The following is a 21,006-nucleotide window of genomic DNA, read 5'->3' on the forward strand; positions in this document are numbered from 1 at the left end:
ATTTTTCTACTGTACCATAAACAAGACTTTTCAAGGTTGCAGGTGGCTTGGTTGTTTACATAACTTTGCTACCTCTTCTGTGAGAGAGAAAAGTCTCTCACGGACTTAGAAAATAGCAAGAAAATCCTTGCTAGCAGCATTTTTGTATCTACACCCCTGCCACAGACAGGGACACCTCCCACTAGACCAGGCTACTCAGAGCCCCATCAAGTCTGGTCTCAAACACTTCCAGGGATGGGGAATTCAGTTTTTCTGGGCAACAAGATTATCCTGAAGGATTTCTAGCTGGTGGGAAGCTCACCACAATGATTTGTGTTTCTCTTAAAATGACCCTTATAAAAATGCATTAGGGACTGACCCCACCTTTGGGCTTGCTAAAATGGTTGAACATTATTGTTCTTAGATTAAATCCCCAAATCTTTCTTAATCCTTTGGCTACCCCACTAGAACTGGGTCTGACCTGAGCTTTGTAAGGCAGCCCCTGTCACTGCTACCTGAGTGTTGCTAATTGCTGCATTGTTTCTCCCTGGGTTGAATGGTTTCTTTCTAGGCAGTTGATTCAATCAGCAAAATTAATGTTGGTGGGAGAGAGTGTTCTCTGACAGGAACCCAACCACTGCGTTAAAACAATTGAAAATAGGTTTATTTTTCCTCAATTCCATGTATGTCTGGCCAATTAGATATTGTCAGCTTGTTTCCATACCCTGAAACTTCAACAGATAGAGTGATGATGCTTTGCATCAATTAGTTACAGAGTCAAAAGACTCTATACACAATAAGGTTTTTGAATGCAAAGGACTGAAGAGATGTTTCTGCTAATGGTGTTTAAAAAAACCCAAACCACCAACCCCAACCCTCATCTTACATGATCCTATTAAAAACATTAAAAAAGCAAAATGTTTCTGTATTCAGAATGACAATGCATTGGCATCTAACTCAAATTCTGTAATCCCCACAAGAGTCTTAGTGAAAGCCTCAAGGAAAAATTGATTTGGAAATGGATCCAGGTAAAAATCTTCTAGTAGTGAAGGGGTTCCTTATAAAATCAATGTGTGTGTGTCCTCCTAAAGGGATCATATATACCCCATAAGAAGCTGAACATTTGGATGCTTCATTTATTACAGCCTCAGTTTTAGGGACACAATTGATTAATCAGGAAGAAATCAGAGTATGACTTTGCATGTTTATTTTTGTTCTGAAGCAATACTTTATCTCTTCTCGACCCACTTCCACAGTCCTCCCTCCCTCATCTATGCCCATAAATACACAAATATTTGTACTGGTTATATTTACAGGACATGTTTCTGGAGGCAGTTGATGGCACAGGTTGAACCAGATAACCCACTGTGGTCCCTCCCAACCTGACCCATCCTGTGATTCTGTGAGGTGATGGAGTCACAGAACCACAGAATAAGCTGAATTGGAAGAGACCCACAAGGACCATCGAGTCCAGCTCCTGGCCCTGCACAGCACCATCCCCCAGAGTCACACCATGGGCCTGAGAGCATTGTCCAAACCCTTCCTGAGCTCTCTCAGGCTGGTGCTGTGACCACTGTCCTGGGGAGCCTGTTCCAGTGCCCAACCACCCTCTGGGGAAGAACCTTCTTCTAATATCGAACCTAAACCCCCCCTGACACAACTTCAGGCCATTCCCTCAGGTCCTGTCACTGTCACCACAGAGCAGAGATCAGTGTCTGCCCCTCCTCTTCCCCTCATGGGAAGTTGTAACTGCAATGGGGTCTCCCCTCAGTCTCCTCCTGGTTGAACAGACCAAGTGCCCTCAGCCACTCCTCACACGGCTTCTCCTCAAGGCCCTTTGATGTGTGGAAAACTCAAAAGTTGCAAAGTAGGTATGTTTTAATCAGCTGAGGCCCATGGGGCATGTTTCCTCCAAAGGCATGCGCGCCTTCAGTGGTGCTTGGCTTAGTATTTGTCCAGTTATAAACTACATATCCATCAGAGTACACAACACACCTATACATATCCATTGCCTGTCCCTGCTTTATATTACAATTAGCTCTAAAGTCATTAACATATCAGTGCGCTTGTGCAGTGCTGCCTGGTGGTCACGGGCCAGGGCCCCTGGGATAAAGTAAAGGTCTTCCTCAGATGAAGTAAGTAGTCTTCCTTGGGTTGGACTTTTTACCTCGCCTTCTTGCGCAGACTCCTTGTGTTCCTGGCCCAAGTCCAAACCTCAAAGCTGGCTTAGGCTGGTTTCAGGGTCTGAAAGCAGGATTTTTGGTCACGGTTACTTCCCCTTATCAATGGTCCTGCATCCTCCCCTTATACTCCCTTACATCCTCCCCTTTTGCGTGGCAAGCACAATGAGTGTTGAGCAAGCCATACACATTGTTCAGCAAGCAGCTGCAAAACTTAGCAATGCTAGCAATACCGCGGTCAGTAGTTAACTCTTAAAATTCTAAGTCCCCTCTGTTGGGCAACCATCTTTGTTGCCCTCCTTTGGGCACTCTCTAATGGTTCCATGTCTTTCTTATATTGTGGGGCCCAAAGCTGCCCCCAGCACTCGAGGTGAGGCTGCCCCAGCCCAGAGCAGAGCAGGACAATCCCTCCCTTGCCCGGCTGGCAATTCCTGATGTCCCCCAGGACAGGGATGTCCCTCCTGGCTGCCAGGGCGCTGCTGACTCAGATCCAACTTTCCATCGACCAGGACCCCCAGGTCTCTTTCCATGGCCCTGCTCTCCAGCCTCTCATTCCCCAGTCTCTCTGTACATCCAGGGTTGCCCCATGCCAGGTGCAGAACCCGTCACTTTCCCCTGTTGAACTTCACATGGTTGGTGATTGCCCAGCCCTCCCATTTGTGGAGGTCTCTCTGCAGGGCCTCCCTGCCTTTGAGAGAGTCAACAGCTCCTCGCAGTCACCGTCCCTGGAGGTGTCTGAGGACGGACTGGACGCGCCCGTGGCGGTGCCTTGGGCTCGGTGATCTCGGAGCTCTCCCCCACCCTCATGGCTCCCGTGCCTACAGCACCCAGAAGGCCCCGCGGAGCCGCTTCCGCCGCTGGGGCGGGCCGAGCTCGGGGCCGCCGCCGCCGTCATTGCGGACGGGACCATGTCTCGCTGCAGCCCCGCCGCCGCCCGCCTGCTCGGCCGCTTCCTCCGCCGTGAGTACCGGGATGAGCCCTCCCGGCCCCGCCGCGGGGGCCGCGGGCAGCGCCGGGGCCCGGCCGGGCCGGGCAGGGCAGGGGCCGGCAAGGTCACGGCGGAGCGGGGCCGGGCGCGCTCGGCCCGCGGGCACCGGGGGCGGACACGGGGTGTGCCCGGGGGTCCCGCGCTGCTCCCGGCGCTGCTCCGGGCCCTCGCTGGGCGTTCGGAGCGGCCGGGATCGCCCCGCTCGGGGCAGGGGCACGCCTGGCTCCCAGGGAGGTGTTTGTAAACGTAATGGGAAGTTCTCCCGTGGAGGGTGGGCGGCCGCAGGTGTGGGGACATGGAAAGGTTGTTCTCGGCGCTGTAGCCCCGGAAAGACTCCAAAGGGCAAGGGCCGGAATGGGCCCCTAGAGTTGGGGCTGGTCACTGCGAGAGCTGGAGGCCTCTGGAGGCCCCTGAGTTATCCTGTGGTTTCAGCACCGCGTGGTAAAGTTCTTTTTGTTACCAAGAATAAGGTTACAGGCCTCCCTTTGAGGACAATACAAGCGGTCCGAGACTAGTACTTCAGCTCGAAGCATTTAATATGTGTTGTTTTGAACATCATAATAAAAAATAAAGTGCTTTCCCTCCTCCCCCCCCCTTTTTTTTTTTTTCGTTCCATTGTGGGTTTTTTTGGTGCAGTTAGTGCTCCATCCTCTTGAAGAGGAGACTTGTAGATAGTAGAAGGGTAGTGGCTTCGAAGTGAAAGAGTGTAAGTTTAGATTGGATATTAAGAAGAAATTCTTTACAGTGAGGAAACTGGAACAGGTTTCCCAGAGAAGCTGTGGCTGCCCAGTCTCTGGAAGTGCTTAAGGCCAGGTTGATGTTCCAGGCTTGGAGCAACCTGGTCTAGCAGAAGGTGTCCCTGCCCATGGCAGGGGCTTGGAACAGGAAGGTCTGTAATGTCCTTCCCAACCCAAACGATTCTGTGGTTGTGTGAGATCAGTGTGGCTATGCCAGGCACAAGAGCAGTTTCTTGGAATCTAAACAGAGGAGTTCGTGCATGAATTTGGTTCTTGCGGCTGAAAATGAATGAACAAACTTAAACCTACCTCATTTCACTGCACACGAAGTGGTTTTGTCCCAGTGGGATGGTGACTTGCAGGTCTGGTAACATGATCTCACAACCAGAGGCCGGTCTGAGTAGTTCCTGTGGCACACCTGCTGTCCAGGTGGGTATCTGTTCCTGCCTCTTGTTCTCCATGAGCAGGACCAGAAAACTATTTATGCTGTTAATTTCTGCCACTTCAGCTTTTTGAATTGGCTCCCCTGGGCCAAATGAGAATTGGTTCTGATGGAGGGGAGCAGATGGGAATGTAGCACCTTCCAATTTAGTTTAATTTATACTCCCAGCAAAGCTACTCTTGGGTGCAGTTTTATGTGTTAAAACTCTACATTGTTCCCTTTACAAATAGCAGCAAGAGATTTAGGGTACAGTTCTTAAAATTTTGAGTGGTAGAGGGGAGGAAAAGATCTAAGTGGATCAAGATGTGTCTTTTTACAGCTGTTCATTAAATCTTTTACAGAAACTCCTGCAAGATGAATTAGTCCTTCACTGGAAGTCTTTGGTTTGATACTCTTTTACCCCTTAAAGACTGCTGAAACCTTAAATTCGGACTTTGTACATACATTTTCACTACCAATTAACATCTGCTTCTCTCAGTGATTTGAAATCATGAGTTTCCGGTGTGTTCTGTTGCGAAAGAGATGCAAACTCTGTTTTTGTTGGTGCATTGCTGAAGGAGACATGCAGGGTGTGTGTCCCTAAGGTTGAGATCAGGAAGCTGTGGAAATGGAGTATGAAATATGTCAATGAATGGTAAGTGCTGCTCAGAGGTCAGCTCAGAGCACTGCTGGTGTGTGGACAGAGTCGGGAGAGACCTGTGCTTGTCCATACCCCGCCTTGAAGAGTTTTTGTAGGTGTCTAAACTGATTGGAGAGTCAGGATTAGGGATTCCATGTCCTGGGTGTGTTAGAAGGCTTTGGAGAGCTCTTAGATTAAAAGATTACAGTAATTATGTGAGTAACCCTGGCAAAGGATTGCTGCAGAAATAACAATCCAAACTGAAGAATTCCTTAATTGTTTTTATGTCAACAGTGTGGAGGGAGGGAAGTTCACAAACCTTTACCTGCTCACATTCTTGGTGGAGGATACCTAGGGGAAAGCAGCTTGTTTGCTTACAAGAAAGAGATGATTTATGCTGAGGAGACACTTTTTGATTAGGGAAAAAAGATGTGTTGAAAGGACTGAAAATTTTCTGAATGTCATTTCCTACTAGTCCTAGATTGGTTTTAATGAGATGGATGTAGTGTAGGCACTGCATCTGCCCTTTGCAGCTTGATTCATGTACTTGATTCCTTAACCCCTATTTCATGGTCACAGGTTGGGAATTTGGCAAGGGAAGGGTGAGAGAAGAGAGCCTGGGGGCTGCTAAACAGGAATCCTTGGAGTGCATAATCCTCTTAAACAAATGAGTAAGGTGTTTTGAGCAATCCCTCAACAGCATGAAGACCTCTTTGTCAATAAGGAGCATCGTCTGCTAATGTAACTGGTAACTTCAGGGGTGAATTCTGGGGATGGGTTTATGCTCCTCTGTGCTATCAGGAGCTCCCCAGAACTGTTCCTGTTGTGTCCTCCTCAGGCCTTGCATTTGTTGGCAGAGGAAGGAGAAAGGAGATGGTCATAAAAATGTAAATTAAACATGTAGAAAATACTGAAAGGAATTCTCAGGAGCAAGCTGAAGGTCCATAACTGATGGAAGACAAATGGGGGTGGGGTTGGGATATATGTGTGGAAAAAAAGACACAGCATTTTAAGTAGCACTCCTTCTACCTTGGTCCTTCCCTGAGTTTCCCCTGCAGTGGCCTCAGTTTTCCCCACTTATGTTGGAGCTCCTATGATTTCTAAGGCTTTCTTCTTTCCTTACATAGGTTATATAAAATAAAAGGAGGATCTTCCTTCATCTCCAAGTTCTGTGGCTATTTCATGGAGCAGTAGAGGAAGAATTTCAGTCTTCTGGCAATGTAGGTGTCAGCTCAGGTCCTTGTGGAGAGGAATCTGTTGTTTCACCTTGCTTTTATACTGGGCTTGTTTTATGAGCAGCCTCAGATGCTACCTCAGCTTCCAAATGTCCTTTATTTTGGTTTGGGGTAAATATGGGTAAGAAGGAGACACTTTGATTGGATTTGTGTCCATAGGAAATCTTACAATAGGTCCTGAAAATAACAAGTTTTGAGCTTCGTTATAGTTGGGATGAAGAAGAGATTCAGCCTTTAGTGTCTGTGCTGTCACCTTGTTTGCACAACCCAAATAAGGAAGGGCTTGGTCTAGATGACCTTTAAAGGTCCCTTCCAACCCAAACCATTCTATGATTCTATGAAATGTAGCTTGAGTTGCATTGTTTTAAATGAGATTTGTGCCAGTGAGGTGTTGCTGCTCAAGGAGTGCCTGAAAGCTCAGTGTAAACAGTATTTAAATTCCATATGTGCTTTAACATACCTTGTAAATGGATCAGTTTTCTTTTTAACATGTAAATTCCTGCTTGGACTCCCTGATAAATAATAGGGTACTTTTCTAGAAAGGCTTGTTAGCTGTAATACACAGGTGAGCTGTAAGTCCTGCTTGAGCCTACAGATTGTGAGTTTTGTTCCTAAGAGGTAAATGTGGTGGATTTTCCAGTTATTTGTACTGGAGTGAGCTCTACTCTTGGCTGGGGCCTTGTTGCCTGGAAATGCCAGAGTAACCACCAGTAGTGTGGTGTTGGAGTAACTCTGTCCCTTAGTTTCTAATAAGGTTTCTTGACTGTGAAACAGCTGGCATTCCATAGACAAGCTTTTACCCCATTGCTAAATTTAGATCTTGCTTTTCAAATCTCCCCTGAAACAGCAGGGATTGGGTACTTGAGCACTTTTCATAACTGCTTGGTTGTCCTGAACGATGGACCAAAGTAGACTCTTGCCCCATTACATGTCACTTTTCAGCTATACAGCAGTTGAAGTACTGGAAAACCAGAACAAATACATCCTGTTATTTGTATAACTTTATTTTTAAGCCAAAACTGAACAGGGGTGGGGCAGAAATGAATGGTCTGCCTGGGAAAGACTGTCCAGTCTCTTATTTTATTTATAATACACTTTCCTAAAGGTCTATTACAGGCCTCTGTTGGACATGGTAATGTTACCTTAGAACTCCGACTTGACTCTTCCCCTGTGCTTTTGGGAAGAGTTGGATTTGATAAGACTTGTCCTTATGCTCTAGGACTTCATCTGGAGCCTTCACTTTTGTAACTTGGCCTGTAATTTAGATGTGAGCATTGAAATAGCATCACCAATGGGTTTGGCTTTTGCTGGTTCACAGCTGAAGAGCAAATTTTTTTTTAAATTTTTTTTTTTCCTCCAGTCTTCATGAAGCAGCATGCATTTACACCCAAGCACCCAAATTTGTTCTAGTAAAATCGATTATCTGAACGGGTTTGGAAGTTGTAAAGCATGTCCTGGGTGGAAGCTGAGACTTTGCTTCTATTTCTGACTCATACCTGCTGTGAACTTGGGCATGCCATTTCCACTTTCCACCTGTTTCCTTCTCATCTTGTATCTGTCCTAACTAAATTGCCAGCTGCTTGCACCCAGGACTTGCTGTTTGTGCCACGTGGAGCAGAACCTCATCCTGACCCATGCCCCTGCTGGTAACTGGGGCAAACGTTCCTGCAGCAGGTGGGGCCAGGAACAGAAGTACAGAACTGTATTGAGCCACTTTAAAAACCCCTGCAACTCAGACTCATCCAGCCCAGAGACTGCAAGGTGATTTTTAGGATTTTTTTTTTCCATAAATCACTTCAAAAATGTATTGCTCTCCAGACATTTGCCCATGCTAAGCTGCCTGTCTCTGGAGACAGCAAATGGCTCAAATTTATAGCCAGGCATTTTGAACCAGCTGTATTTTCTCTGAAGTAGGGCCATACAATAATGTAAGAAGCACATATGGTTTTCAAGGGTAAATCCATACAAAGCTTAAATTCTAAGCTGCCTTTTAGATATCAGTGCCTAAATTTTTTTTTTGATAATTTAGAAAATGCTCAAGAGCTTTTTATCCTTGAAAAATATATTTATACAGTCTCCTGAAAATGGAGAATTGACAAGCTTTTAAAAACACTTTTGTGCAATGTTACAAATACCTGAAAGTAGATCTGGAATGAACAGTTGAACTGGGAGTGGAGAATTGCTGTAAGGTGTAGAGAAATGTGACTATTTGTCACTTTGTTCACAACAAAGAGACTGTGGAGTCTCCCTCACTGGAGACAGTCAGGAACCATCTGGACACAGTCCTGTGCAATGTGCTGGAGGATGACCCTGCTTGAGTAGTGAGGTTGGATCAGATGACCCACTGTGATCCCTTCCAACTTGATCCATTCTGTGGCTTTTTAAAAAAATTTTTTTCAAAGTACTGAAATTGCAGAGTGACAGATATGTGGCTAGCAAGCATCTCTCTCTCTTACTTTGCAGGTGGATTTGTCAGTGGTTTGGCACAAACTCTGTAAAACTTAGATCTGAATCAGTTTAGTGTTGCCTGTTTGTTCTTTCCCTTTGCAGGCCCATTTTCAGATAGTCATTCCCATACTTCTGGAAGCCTGGAGTGTTCTCCCCAAGGCATTGCTGGTGGTAAGGACTGTAACAACTCCTTCCCAAGGGGGATCATACTCTGCTGTGCTCAGGGTTGGGTTTCACCCAGGCACATCTCCTGACTGTGAGGGATTGCTTGAGTGGCTGGGCTCAGGTATATCGATTCCCTGCTCTCCTAACCAGCATTCCAGCTGTTCCTGTACTTGTTTTGCCTCTCCTTTGCTGGAAGCAGGCTGCTCTTCACCAGATGTGCCTTGCAGTTGATGCAGGTGCAGGGCCTTGTAGCCCTGCCTAGGAAGGCCAAGTTCTCAGCCAAGAGGAACAGAAAGAACATTCTGTGCTGTGTTCTGTAGCTGTGGCTCGTCATTCCCCTCCCACAGCCAGCCTGGTAGCCCCGTTCATTAAATCTCATCTTAGGCATATTTTCATAAAATGGTTTGGGTTGGGTTGTAAGGTGACCTTAAAGATCATCTCATTCCACCCACGTAGTCTGGCATGGGCATGGGCAGGGACACCTTCCACTAGACCAGGTTGCTCCAAGCCCCGTCCAGCCTGGGCTTGAACACTTCCAGGGACAGGGCAGCCACAGCTTCTCTGGGCAGCCTGTGCCAGGGCCTCATCACCCTCACAGTAAAGGTTTTTTCCTAGTATCTAATTCAAATGTGCTCTCTTTCACTTTGAAGCCATTCCCCCTTGTCCTGTGACTACATCCCCATGTCAATAGTTTTGCCCCATCTTTCCTCTAAGTTCCCTTCAGGTACTGAAGGGAATTAGGTCACCCCAAAGCCTTCTCTTTTCTAGGCTGAACAATGCCAATTCTCTCAGCCTTTCCTCATAGCAGAGGTATTCCATCCTTCTCATCAACTTTGTATCCTCCTCTGGACTCACTCCAGCAGCTCCATGTCCTTCCTGTGCTGGGACCCAGAGCTGGACACAGCTCTGCAGGTGGGATCTCACCTCAGCAGGGCAGAGGGGCAGAATCCCCTTCCTCAACCTGCCCACCCTGCTTTGGATACAGCCCAGGATACAATTGGCTTTTGTATGGCTTTTTCTAAGGATTTCACATGGATTTTCTCTGTTACTGCTTTGTATTTCCTGGTGTGATGAGTTCTGCAACTGTATTTGTTGTGATTTAGGTTAAAACCCTGCAGGTCACTGAGCCAAAGTGCACTTTGGCTGCTTTCCTTACAAGTTCGCTTCATCCTAGTCTGTACCTTTCTCTATGGAGTTTTACTTCGTGTCCGTGTGAAGCTGAGGATTTGCTGCAGCTCCTTAGAGAACAGCAGAAGGTGGCTGGAGTTAAATCCTGGGTTTGCCAGCACTTTCTAAGAACAGAGTAAGGACTTTAGATTTAGCAATAGCACTGATGTGTGTAGGCTGCTTCTGGCGTGGTTTGGTTTTTCTGTTCACTCCTTTGAGTACAACTGAAGCATAAAAGCAGTGTATCACTAAACTTTAGTTGGCAAAAGAGAACCGTGTAGCCCTGTGATGGAAATGTGTAGTACGTGGATCTGTATGTACATGGATTTTTTGCACTCTCTTACTAACCCTAAGAAATTGTGTTATTATAAGAATTTAATAATGCATCTTAAATTCTGTGCATTATGCTAAAAATATTTCTTTCCTTCTTTCTCCTTAAAAGCTTTAGCTTCTTCCTAAAAAGAGAAAAAGAAAAAATTCTTCTTTTCTTGTTCAGACATGCCCAAGTATGTATATGGAACAGTCTGGGGACCATGATTCAGGATCTGTTATTTTGATTTCAGCTTCACTGTTTCCCTCCTTAAGTCTTAGCTGCTAAAGTTCTAAAAGAGCTAAAGGGGTGTGTAGTAACATATTGGTGTGTATGTTGGGGATTCTGTATTAGGGTTGTGCCTTCCCAGGGTCACTCTATGTATAAATTAAGGTTTTTATGTCAAACATGTGCAGGGAGTAAATCGGTTCTGATCCCCTCAAAACTTTGGTGTTTAAAAAACCATATGGCAATAAATGTAGGTATGCACCCTATTTATACCAGAAGCCTTCTCCCTCTTCCTCCTCTCAAGCTTTCTTCTGTGGTAACATTCTGTGCATTTGCTGTCAGCATTCCTTTCCTTTCAGCACAGATGCAGTCATTCTCCTTGGCTTTTTGTTGCCAGCACTCACTGTGCTCTTTTTCTACAATTATGTTGTGTTGTTTTCTCCTTTCAGCACCAGAGTTGTGAGAACTAAATTGAAAATCACTCTAGTGGAGTATCTGGAGAGCTGGGTTTCCTCATGAGCCCAAATGTGTGTCCAGCAGTGATGCCATAGCTATGAATCTTTTGGAAAAAGATCTCTTGCTGTCTGTCTTACTTGACATTAGGTTTTTCTTGGGCTGAGGGACCCTCAAGCTCCTCAGTATCTCTCGTTGTCTGGTCTGGACTGTGCTCTGTTCACAGGAGGTATGACATAGTACCAGTGATGTAACAGCCTTTGGATATTGGGATTTTAGTTCTGCTTTGTCACTTTGCAGAATTTCTGAGAAGATAAAAACGTGTTCATTTGCAAATGAAAGCAGTGCTTAAGAAGTTGTTTCTGTCTTTGTTGGGAGGAATCCTTGTATCAAGTACTCAATGTGAGAAACCTCCCCTAATTTCTAGTAAACTGAGTAATCACTGTAATAGGGTGAGCTACAGGTGTTTAATGTCTTAGAATGACAGGCACTGAATGAGGCTTCAGGGCTGCTTTTGAAAACATGAGCTGCTCATGATTTCTTGATATAAGCACTGATTGATATGCACTTACTTGGTAGGACATTTTTTGACTCAAGTCTACCAAAGGAGGGGATTAATGGTTTCTGCTCTCTTCTCTTCTCTCTCCAGTTCAACAGAATGGAGTCCGACACTGCTCCTACACAGCATCCAGGAAAAACCTGTATGTTAACAAAAACACAAAGGTTATCTGTCAGGGTTTTACAGGCAAACAGGTATGTTTGTAAATAATTTCTTCTATCACCCTTTCAGTTCAGAAAGCTAACTGCCCAAAAAACATAATAATACATAAAATGGATTATATACTGCCTTTGTCTGTGTTGATAGGAAGCTGGACTTCTTTCACCATCAGGAAGGTCCCTTCAGCAGTGTAGTTTACATTCTTTGGCCCAAATACTTGTGCACAAGCTTGAAAGTTGGTTTTGAGTCATCTCTGTTATTGTGCTTTTCATTTTTGTTTTTCATCTTGTATACAGCTGAAAGGGTTTCTTTGTGAAAGGCTATTTGCAAAAAAACTGCAAAAACCTGACCATTTTAGAAGTGCTTCTTTCACAGATGCATTTCAATATCAATGTCTGAGAATTAAATTTCTGTTTTTATTTCAGGATATTTAATAATTTTCTCAGATTCACTTTTACATATTTGGAGGCAGAGAAGGCTGCTTTTGTAAAACTACCAGCTAGTCATGGATGAGCATGCTAATTTCTTCCATTTCACTGTAGTGTTTGTCATCTGCCAGACTTGATGTGGAAAAGAAACTGTGTCTGCTGTGTCTGCAGGTGTATTAGCAGCACACAACAAAATATCCTTTAGCATGCAACCACAGTGCTCTGATTAAAAAAAACCAAAACAGAGCATATTAGCATATTCCAAATGCATTTAAAACATGTGGATGCACTCTTCAAAATATCTGATTATATATGTGTAGTGAAAACTTCCCTTCTTATTGTAAATTTCAGTGACATAAATTGCCTTCAGAGTTGCAGATAACATCAAACTTTTTGGTTAATTTTATTTGCTATTACATGCTTTCTAACTTTACGTATTTTCTCTCTCCTAGGGCACCTTTCACAGCCAGCAGGCATTGGACTATGGCACCAATCTAGTTGGAGGAATTTCTCCAGGGAAAGGGGGAAAAACTCATCTAGGTCTGCCTGTGTTTAATTCTGTGAAGGAGGTAATTTGCAGCAGTGACTGGAGGGCACAGAGTTTAAACCTGCTGAAGGGCTCCTTATTTCATTGCTCACACTGGAGAGACAAATATTTGAGCTGTGGATGTCACTGGGCAAAGAGTGAAATAGAGGCTTTGTAAAAGAGGGAGCATTCACGGTGGTCAGGCACAAGTTTGGCTTCCACTGTGAAGGTCACAGAGTCTGGGTACACTTGCTTTATGAAGGCAGCTAGTTTCTGATTGATTCTAGTGTGGATGATGAATTTTTAGCAAACTGTTATGTAAGAGTATTTATGATGGTGATCATGGGGCAGAGCCTTTCCAGACAATGGTCAGTTCTCAGTTCCCTGGTTGTGTCCCATCTTCAGGGAATTGAAGACTTGCTTAGGTAGTAGTAAATTAATACATATCCTTAATTCATGCCTGAGAGTGGATGTATTTTAAGTGGCTTCTTGTCAAACGTTCTCTTCAGCCCCACTAAACACACGGTGCGTTTTTTGTTGTGTCTGTTGCAGGCCAAAGAACAAACGGGTGCTTCAGCCACTGTCATCTACGTCCCTCCCCCCTTTGCTGCTGCTGCTATCAACGAGGCCATCGATGCAGAGATGCCCCTGGTGGTGTGCATCACTGAGGGTATCCCCCAGCAGGACATGGTGCGGGTCAAACACAGGCTGCTGCGGCAGAGCAAGACCCGGCTGGTGGGCCCCAACTGCCCCGGAGTCATCAATGTAAGTGACCTTTGGCTTTGATCCAAGGCTGAACTGTTCCTAGTGGTGGTTTGAATGTTCCATCTGACTTCTCCCACTCTTTCCTTAGCCTGGAGAATGTAAAATTGGTATCATGCCTGGTCACATTCACAAGAAGGGAAGAATTGGTGAGTTTTTGCATATTTATGCGTCATCTAAAACACAGTTTTGGTGCTCTAGTGTTCTTCCTCATGAGGCAAGGCACATCCTGCCCTGAATAGAGTTGATAGCACTGTGGGACAGCTTGTCTGTCCTCAGTTTATACATGAATTTTGGCATTATCAATCCTGAAGGCCAAAATCAGGAAGTCTTCCATAATGGGCACAGGGTACTGGTGGTAGAGGCAAAGCAGTTGGGAGTTTCATTGACGTGGTATCCTTAAAGGAGGGTCCTGAGGAAAACTCCCATTTTTCTTGGGATTTGAGAGCACTAAGCTCTCCAACACTATTCCTTCCAATTGCTTGGCTGCTTAGGACTGGGATCCTACACTTACAGTGATCTCCGCATTACAGCAGAGAGGAGAGACTACAGGCAAGTTTATAACATGCTAATTTAGACAACTATGAAACTATCCCAAGTGGAAGTGACAAATATACCCATTTCTGAGGCAGTGTGGTTAAGGGCAGGAAGGCAGTGACTTGTTCATAATCAATGTCAGTCACACCCCCTGTGTGTAAAGAGTTACACACCCTGTTACATGCAAGTCTCTTGTCCTGACTTCTGTCAGCTCCTTGTTGTAAACTATAGAAATAATGCAGTTCAGGAGCTTTAGAGAAAATTCTTCCAAAATATGCATTTGTACTTAAGTAGAGCTTCAGAAATACTGTTGCAGACAGCACATGCTGCTGTTGCCTGTCTGCAAGGCAACCAGTTTCACTTGAGCACAGTAGTACCCTTTGCAACACTACCATTTTTTTGGATGGAAAGTGTGTTTATTGTGGGAAAGCCAGTTCAGTGCTGTTGAACTACAGGGACTCAGTGCTGTTTTTCTAGCATGAGGAGCCATCTCTGCTATGTAACCACTTCTGACCTGAGAACAGACTGCACCTTGGGAATGCTGGAAGATGTGTTAACACTCATGTTCAGCCTCCAGCTTTCACAAGTACCTGTAAACTTGGAATTGAAAAATCACATGGCTGCAATTATGCCTTTATAAAAACCACTGAGACATTACTCTATGACTGTAAAAGGTAACATCAACCAGTGTTGCCCTGAGCTCCCTTCTGAATCAAAGTTCTGTTCTGATTTTCCAAATATATACAAGAAACGTGTTGCAGTCACAAGTTATTAGAATCTGAGTGCAAGGCACACCGAGTGCAAAAGAATATTTAAAATCTTGAATCCAGTAGCTCTGCCGTTGCTGGAAATGTTTTCAATGGTGATCCAAGGATCAAGGAATAAAAATATAGCTTTGCTACCCTCCCAGTTTCATCTAACACTGTGACCTTTGGTGATGTCCTCTCCAGCCTTCCATTACTGTGAGGAGTCCAAGAATCATCTGAATATACTGTGATGCAAGGTATAAAAATAGCCACAGTCTTTGGACTTTCATCTGTAGCTTCTCTGAGGCAATCTGATCTTAATGGTAAACAGGAAGGCTTTTTCAAGCATAGCAAGAAGAAAACTTGTGCTAGAACACATCTGAGCTGGCCAGCAGTATAAATAGTTGATAAAACTAAGGTTGTTAGTCTGGTGGTGTATTTTCTCCTCTGTTCATGCAATGTATGCACTATATTCATTGTTAGATGGCTTGAAGTAGATGGAAGATAATGTCTGTTTCTCCTCAAAACTTTTCCTTTTGTAGTGTTAACAGAAGTCTTGACTTGAAAAAATGAGCAAAAACCCATGCAAATATTTTGCCCCTGCTCTAAGCTCTGTGCTACCTTCCATCCTGAATTTAGAACTGGGATTGTGGTCTCTTGTGATATTGTAATGTAAATGCCAGATGTGTTCTGTAGAGCAGCAACAAATACCTTAATAGTGATAACTTGCATTTGTGCAGCATTTTTCTGTTCTGGAAGATCTCTCGTGTGCCTGGCCATACTGGGGATGTGATTAATACAGAAGTCTTTGGTTAACTGTTGAGCTGCAACTCTGTTTCAAGTTCAGTGCATCAGCTACTCACATACAAGATAAGAAGTATGTTCTATTTGCTTTTCAGTTTTCTTTCCTGGTAAGGCTTTAGCATGACAAAAATACTGAGTTCCTGGGCAGCTTTAGTCCATTGGCAGTTAAGTGTCAAAAGGTGACAACCAAGAAATAGTACAGAAAGAATCTTACAGAGTGTTTTGGCAAGGACAGCTGGAAAACCTGGAATCTCATGTTGTGTATTGAGGTGATTTTCATTAGTGGAAGAACAGCTGCCTCTAGTTATGTGCTGTGTTAGTGGTAAGTTTATCTTCTTTTCTTTCCTCAAGGTATTGTGTCAAGATCTGGAACGCTGACATACGAAGCTGTTCATCAAACAACACAAGTTGGGTTGGGGCAGTCTTTTTGCATTGGTAGGTTCCATGAGAAACAGACTAATGTGCTTTTTCTTTACAAGCATAAATCCAAAATAATTCCTTTTTGCAAGTGTAGAATTTGCTGAATGGCAGTTGTGTTGAGAAATGGGATCCCTATGTGCTGTGAAGAGTATAGCCCTTCTCTGTTATCATTTCCACATAAGGTTAATAAAAGCCTTAAAACCAGCTTTGAACAGAGAACTGCCAGCAAATACGATGTCAATTCGGAAACAGATTGTCCCAGTAAGTTTAGTATTATAAAGGATTAGGGCATTCTTAGGTATTTAGTTGGGTGTGTTAAGCAAATTAAATTTCCTGACAGCACAATTCCAGAGCTGGGGTCTTGGTCCTGCTGTGTTCATAACATTTTGTTTATGGTTTGAAAGGTGAACATTCAGATATCAAAGCTTTCTGTAAATTGTGGGCGAGGTATTTGGAGCAGGAATTTGACACACTATGACTTGGGTAGAGCCTTCAGAGCTTCCTGTCTTATGAGCCTTTGGGAATACTCCTCATGCTGAAATTTACTTTTAAACTTCTATTGTAAATGCAGTATCTTTATCTTGAGTTACTCTTTATTTGTGGTTTTAATTTTTTTTCAGGGATTGGAGGTGATCCCTTCAATGGAACTAATTTTATTGACTGCCTCGATGTCTTCCTGAAGGATCCTCATACTGAGGGGATCATATTGATTGGAGAGATTGGAGGAAATGCTGAAGAAGATGCGGCAGCATTTTTGAAAGAAAATAATTCCGTAAGTCTTAAAACACTTTGCTTCCAGACACCTTCATAGTTAGCTGGCTTTTGTTGCTGCATCAAGACTGAAAGCTCAGTTCAGTCTCTAATCACTATTTACAAAAACCCCAAACAGTCATGGGTTTTTTAAAGAAAAAGAGTTGAAATTAAGAGTGGTGTCGAGGTTGGACTCAATGATCTTAGAGGTCTTTCCAACAATATTCTATGGTTCTGTGAACTAGAGAGCAGTGTCAACTTAAGAATTTCATTCCTGTAACAATATTTGTAGTGACTTTTTTTTTTTTTGGTAGTATGCATGGGTCTGTAGAGAGATTTAAAATTTCTGTTTGCTTCTGGTTTATGATGATTATTGGGAGAGGAAGTATTCCACACTCCTTTGAGCTGTCTGAGCTGTTTAATAACTTTGCCTGGTGAGTTGATATTTAAATAAAAATACAAAATGAACAATCTGCCACCTGCAACTGCTTTTTCTCTCACCCTCCTCCACATAACACGTTTCTCTCTTCCCAGGGCCCCAATGCCAAGCCAGTGGTGTCCTTCATAGCCGGCCTGACGGCTCCTCCGGGCCGGCGGATGGGCCACGCTGGAGCCATCATTGCTGGGGGGAAGGGGGGAGCCAAGGAGAAGATCGCAGCCCTTCAGAGTGCAGGGGTTGTGGTCAGCATGTCCCCTGCTCAGCTGGGCAGCACCATCTACAAGGTTGGTTCCTCAGGCATTGGCTCATCCAGAGCAAGAAGCCACTTCTGGGGGAATACGAGTTGGGAGTACTTCTCTTACCCAGATACTCTCTTGCTCTGAGCTTGCTTAAACATAAGAACTCTCTTGGCTGGACAAGCTGAAATTAGTACATAAAAGATATGTGCATGCATTAATACTGTTTTATAGAAAAGTAAATGTAACAAAATAGAGAAGAGATTACATTCTGCTTTCAAGCGTAGCAACTTGTTGAAATTGTTTTCTGGATGCAAAGAGCCTGAATTAATTTAAAATATGAGAACATTATTTCTAAGTAGGGTATTTGAGGAAGGAGAGCCTTGGCATATAATTCAGAGTTATGGTTGAATATATACAGCTGAAAAACTGACGTGTGGAATGGGATTATTTGCATTTTACTTAATTCATATCCAAAAAAAGGGATTGCTTCATAGCTAGAGGAGATGCATAATTCAGCTCTGTTAGGTATTTTTTGTTTCCTGTGGTGACTGTATAGTACGGCATCTCCACAGGTTGCTGTGGGATTCTTCCCTTCTCCTATTGTGCTTTTTCTTTACTGAGATGAAAATTTTTATTTTATTGCTCCCTTGGCTTGAGTTGTTTACTGTAAGGATTCTACTGCAGTTCTGATGCAGAATTGATGTTTTTCAAGCCCATTATGTTGTGTCTGGGAGCAAATGGTTCCCTGACAGCACTGCAGTCTGGCAGTGACTGCAATCTGGCTTTCCAGAGCTGGCTTGTTAATGTGAGGTGGGAGAATGCTTATATTCCTTTCCCCTAGCTTGCACACTTCACGCATTTTATATTTTAATTTTTAATACCGATTTCTAATTCTTAACATCAGATTTCCAAAGATAAATACGAAGTAATTTGAAATAGAAGAGTAATAGAAACATTTTCTGTTTTCCCCACTGGTAACATCTGTGTGCTCTTTGCAGGAGTTTGAGAAAAGGAAATTGCTGTGAGAGAAGACACGTTGGAATACTGTCTCCAAAACACCAGTGCAGCACCCGGCCTCCGCTTACCTTTTGTCTGCTAATCTTCAGTTGCCCCAATGACTTGACATTGGTCAATGAATTTGACTCGGAAGCCATAAACCTCCTGGCTAAACCTGTTTTGATGTCTCCTTGTTTCAGACGTTGTCACCCCGTTGTAAATCACAGCAAATTAATAAATCTACTACTAAATCTGACCCATCTTTTGAATTCCTGAAGCAGAGGCGTTTCTTCGGTCATCATAAACAAAATCTTTTGTAACTTAAGCACTGCCCCCTTTTCAGGTAAAGTTGCTTGTAGAGCTGCTTTTAAGGATCAAGGCATTGACTTTATGCACATACCACACTTTGCTTTATTTTTAAGAAGTCCGGTCCTGCTCGTTCGTTGCTGGCCAGTACCTTTGAACAACAGGCCAAAGTTTCCGTCCATTAAACCAAAGCTGCTGGATCTGAAGGGATTGGTGTTGATCCACGTAGCTGGATATGCCTGTGGTCCAGACTTTCTCTTCAAGGCTGTTGAGCCATGCACAGTGCAGTCCTCTACTGGCAAGGAATTCTGTTTGTTGTGTATAGAGATGGAACTGTTATTGATAAAAATTAATATAATTTCACATGCAAACTATATATTCAAAATTGTCTGTAGCTATGAAGATGATTTGGTCTTTAGCTTATATTACCTTAATTTCCACTTTTATCTTAACTAGCGTTGCACTGCTTGTGTTCTGAAATCCAAGTAACAATGAGACATAGTGGAGGAGAATTATTCTCTGGAAAAGAACATAATAAGATAACTTTCTTGTTAACCACTCCCAGCACTGTAATGGAAACCCCCTTTTTTTTACTGTGGATATAGCCCAAGTATTGTGCCTATAAATGTTGCAAGTTTTATCAGGATGGACTAAACCCCAAATTGCTTTATATAGAGGACTGAAAGTTCATGTAACCTGGCAGTTGTTTAAAGCTAACCTTGTGTTCCATAAAGGTGCTGTTACGAAAACTCGTGTCGTTATTTATTTAAAACTGTTCTTAATGTCCTCATCAAATAAATCCCTGTGGAATTTCTCTTCCTGAGGCAAGCAGGTGTGTCAGTACTGACATTTGCAGCTCCTAGAGCTAAGCCCTGATGAAGTGCATAAGGGACAGGTCACACCTCTGCACACTGAAGGTGTATTAATGCACCTGATGTATGGTCTGGCATCAGCCAGGTGTTCCAGGCCTTGGGACACAGAGACCAGGTGCTGCATTGTTCACCTTGGAATGATTTACTGAAATGAACCTGACACCTTGTCACTGGACAGCTGAAAGCAGGATTGAGCAGTGAATCATTTGATAAAGCCTGTGACAACAGATAAGAGCTTTTTTTACTAGATCTGCTCAGTTTGCTGGTGGTGCCTGTTTTAATCTGGAGCAAAAAAGACTGACGGGTGCCCTTTAGAGAAATAGTGCTACATTGTCTCAGTCTGGCCAAGAGTGCAATTCCTCAGCAGTGAGTGTCACGGAATTGCAGCCAGTCTCCTTATGAGCCTGATGATCAGAGTAACTCATGGTAGTGCTGTGCTGGTGCCCTTTGGGATGTGCAGTGCTCTGTGATGAACTGCCTGGATTTCATCCCTGTAACACATGCTCTTCCAGGACAGTTGAGGTGAAGGGAGTTTCCTGCTAGGGTTTGCTCCTTGGAAGCTCTTTTAGAGGCACCAGCTATTTTAGAAGACAGCTATAAACTCCACTGATTGCTGCACCCTTAGAAAGTGTTTCCTTCTATCTTGAAATCTGAGGATGGGTTTAACAATTCACCCTGGTCTAAGGTTTGCAGCAGAGTCCAGTGCTGCTCCTCAGCAGCTGCCTGGATCTGCTCCAGCCTGGACACCTGGAACTGATGTCACCTCAGGATGGGGAGGAGAGGGACCCTGACCTTGTCTGATAGAAAGGGTTGGACTGCACAATTTCACAGTTTTGCTGCCTAAAAATGTGCACTTGACAAGTATCAGCTAATTAATGACAGCGTCTCTTTGGAAAACATTCACATCTGTTTAGTACCATATGTTCTTGTGGATAAATATTTTGAGTAATCTGATCTGGAAAATTGTTTATTTACTTCTTTTAAAAGAAGGCAAAACTTAAATTAGTGTTGAACTTTTAAGCTGTTGCTACTTTATAACCTACTAGTTAACCTAGATAACTATAACCTGATATAACACAGGCAGTTTTTATGTGCAAGAGAAATGCTGCCAGTGTTGCTGTTCCCATAACATTTTACAAAATGTTCTTTTTTGTGTTTTTTGATCTACACTTGACAATGGCATCAATCTGTAAATCAGTCTCACTTTTGAGACATGAATTCTGGAAGTTCATTTTGGTCAGGGAAATTTATTGCCATGCTGATTTTCTTCAACAAAGGGAGAAGGATGTAGACCCCCTTAGGCATTTTTTTCTCTTACTGAACAATATTTGGTTTTGGATGATCCCTAATACTTCCTAATGATTGGATCCCCTGGTAGCAGCCAGGTGTCAGTGCAAATTGGGCCAGAAAATGCTAGAAAGAGACACATTTCGAGGGGTTTCAAGAAGAACCTCTGATTTCTGTGCTGTTGAGTTGAAAGCAGTGGCAACTTGTGATGCCCAAAGAACAGTG

At 43.7% G+C, this 21,006-nt stretch overlaps 1 protein-coding gene and 1 long non-coding RNA gene across 2 annotated transcripts; both read left to right on the top strand.

Moving 5' to 3' along the window:
* The first annotated feature begins 3,011 nt into the window (after positions 1 to 3,011).
* On the top strand, positions 3,012 to 19,371 carry SUCLG1 (succinate-CoA ligase GDP/ADP-forming subunit alpha). The gene is made up of 9 exons (XM_039551189.1): positions 3,012 to 3,119; positions 11,601 to 11,704; positions 12,550 to 12,666; positions 13,176 to 13,388; positions 13,477 to 13,534; positions 15,824 to 15,907; positions 16,513 to 16,664; positions 17,177 to 17,365; positions 18,319 to 19,371. The coding sequence occupies exons 1-9, from the start codon at positions 3,068 to 3,070 to the stop codon at positions 18,343 to 18,345; spliced, it is 996 nt and encodes a 331-aa protein (XP_039407123.1). The 5' UTR covers positions 3,012 to 3,067; the 3' UTR covers positions 18,346 to 19,371.
* On the top strand, positions 3,270 to 8,846 carry LOC120409922. Its single transcript, XR_005601795.1, has 3 exons — positions 3,270 to 5,693; positions 6,073 to 6,165; positions 8,731 to 8,846. It is a non-coding gene; the product is annotated as an uncharacterized LOC120409922 (long non-coding RNA).
* Positions 19,372 to 21,006: the final 1,635 nt, after the last annotated feature.

The sequence above is a fragment of the Corvus cornix genome, chromosome 4 (assembly GCF_000738735.6).
Source record: "Corvus cornix cornix isolate S_Up_H32 chromosome 4, ASM73873v5, whole genome shotgun sequence".
Classification (NCBI taxonomy): domain Eukaryota; kingdom Metazoa; phylum Chordata; class Aves; order Passeriformes; family Corvidae; genus Corvus; species Corvus cornix.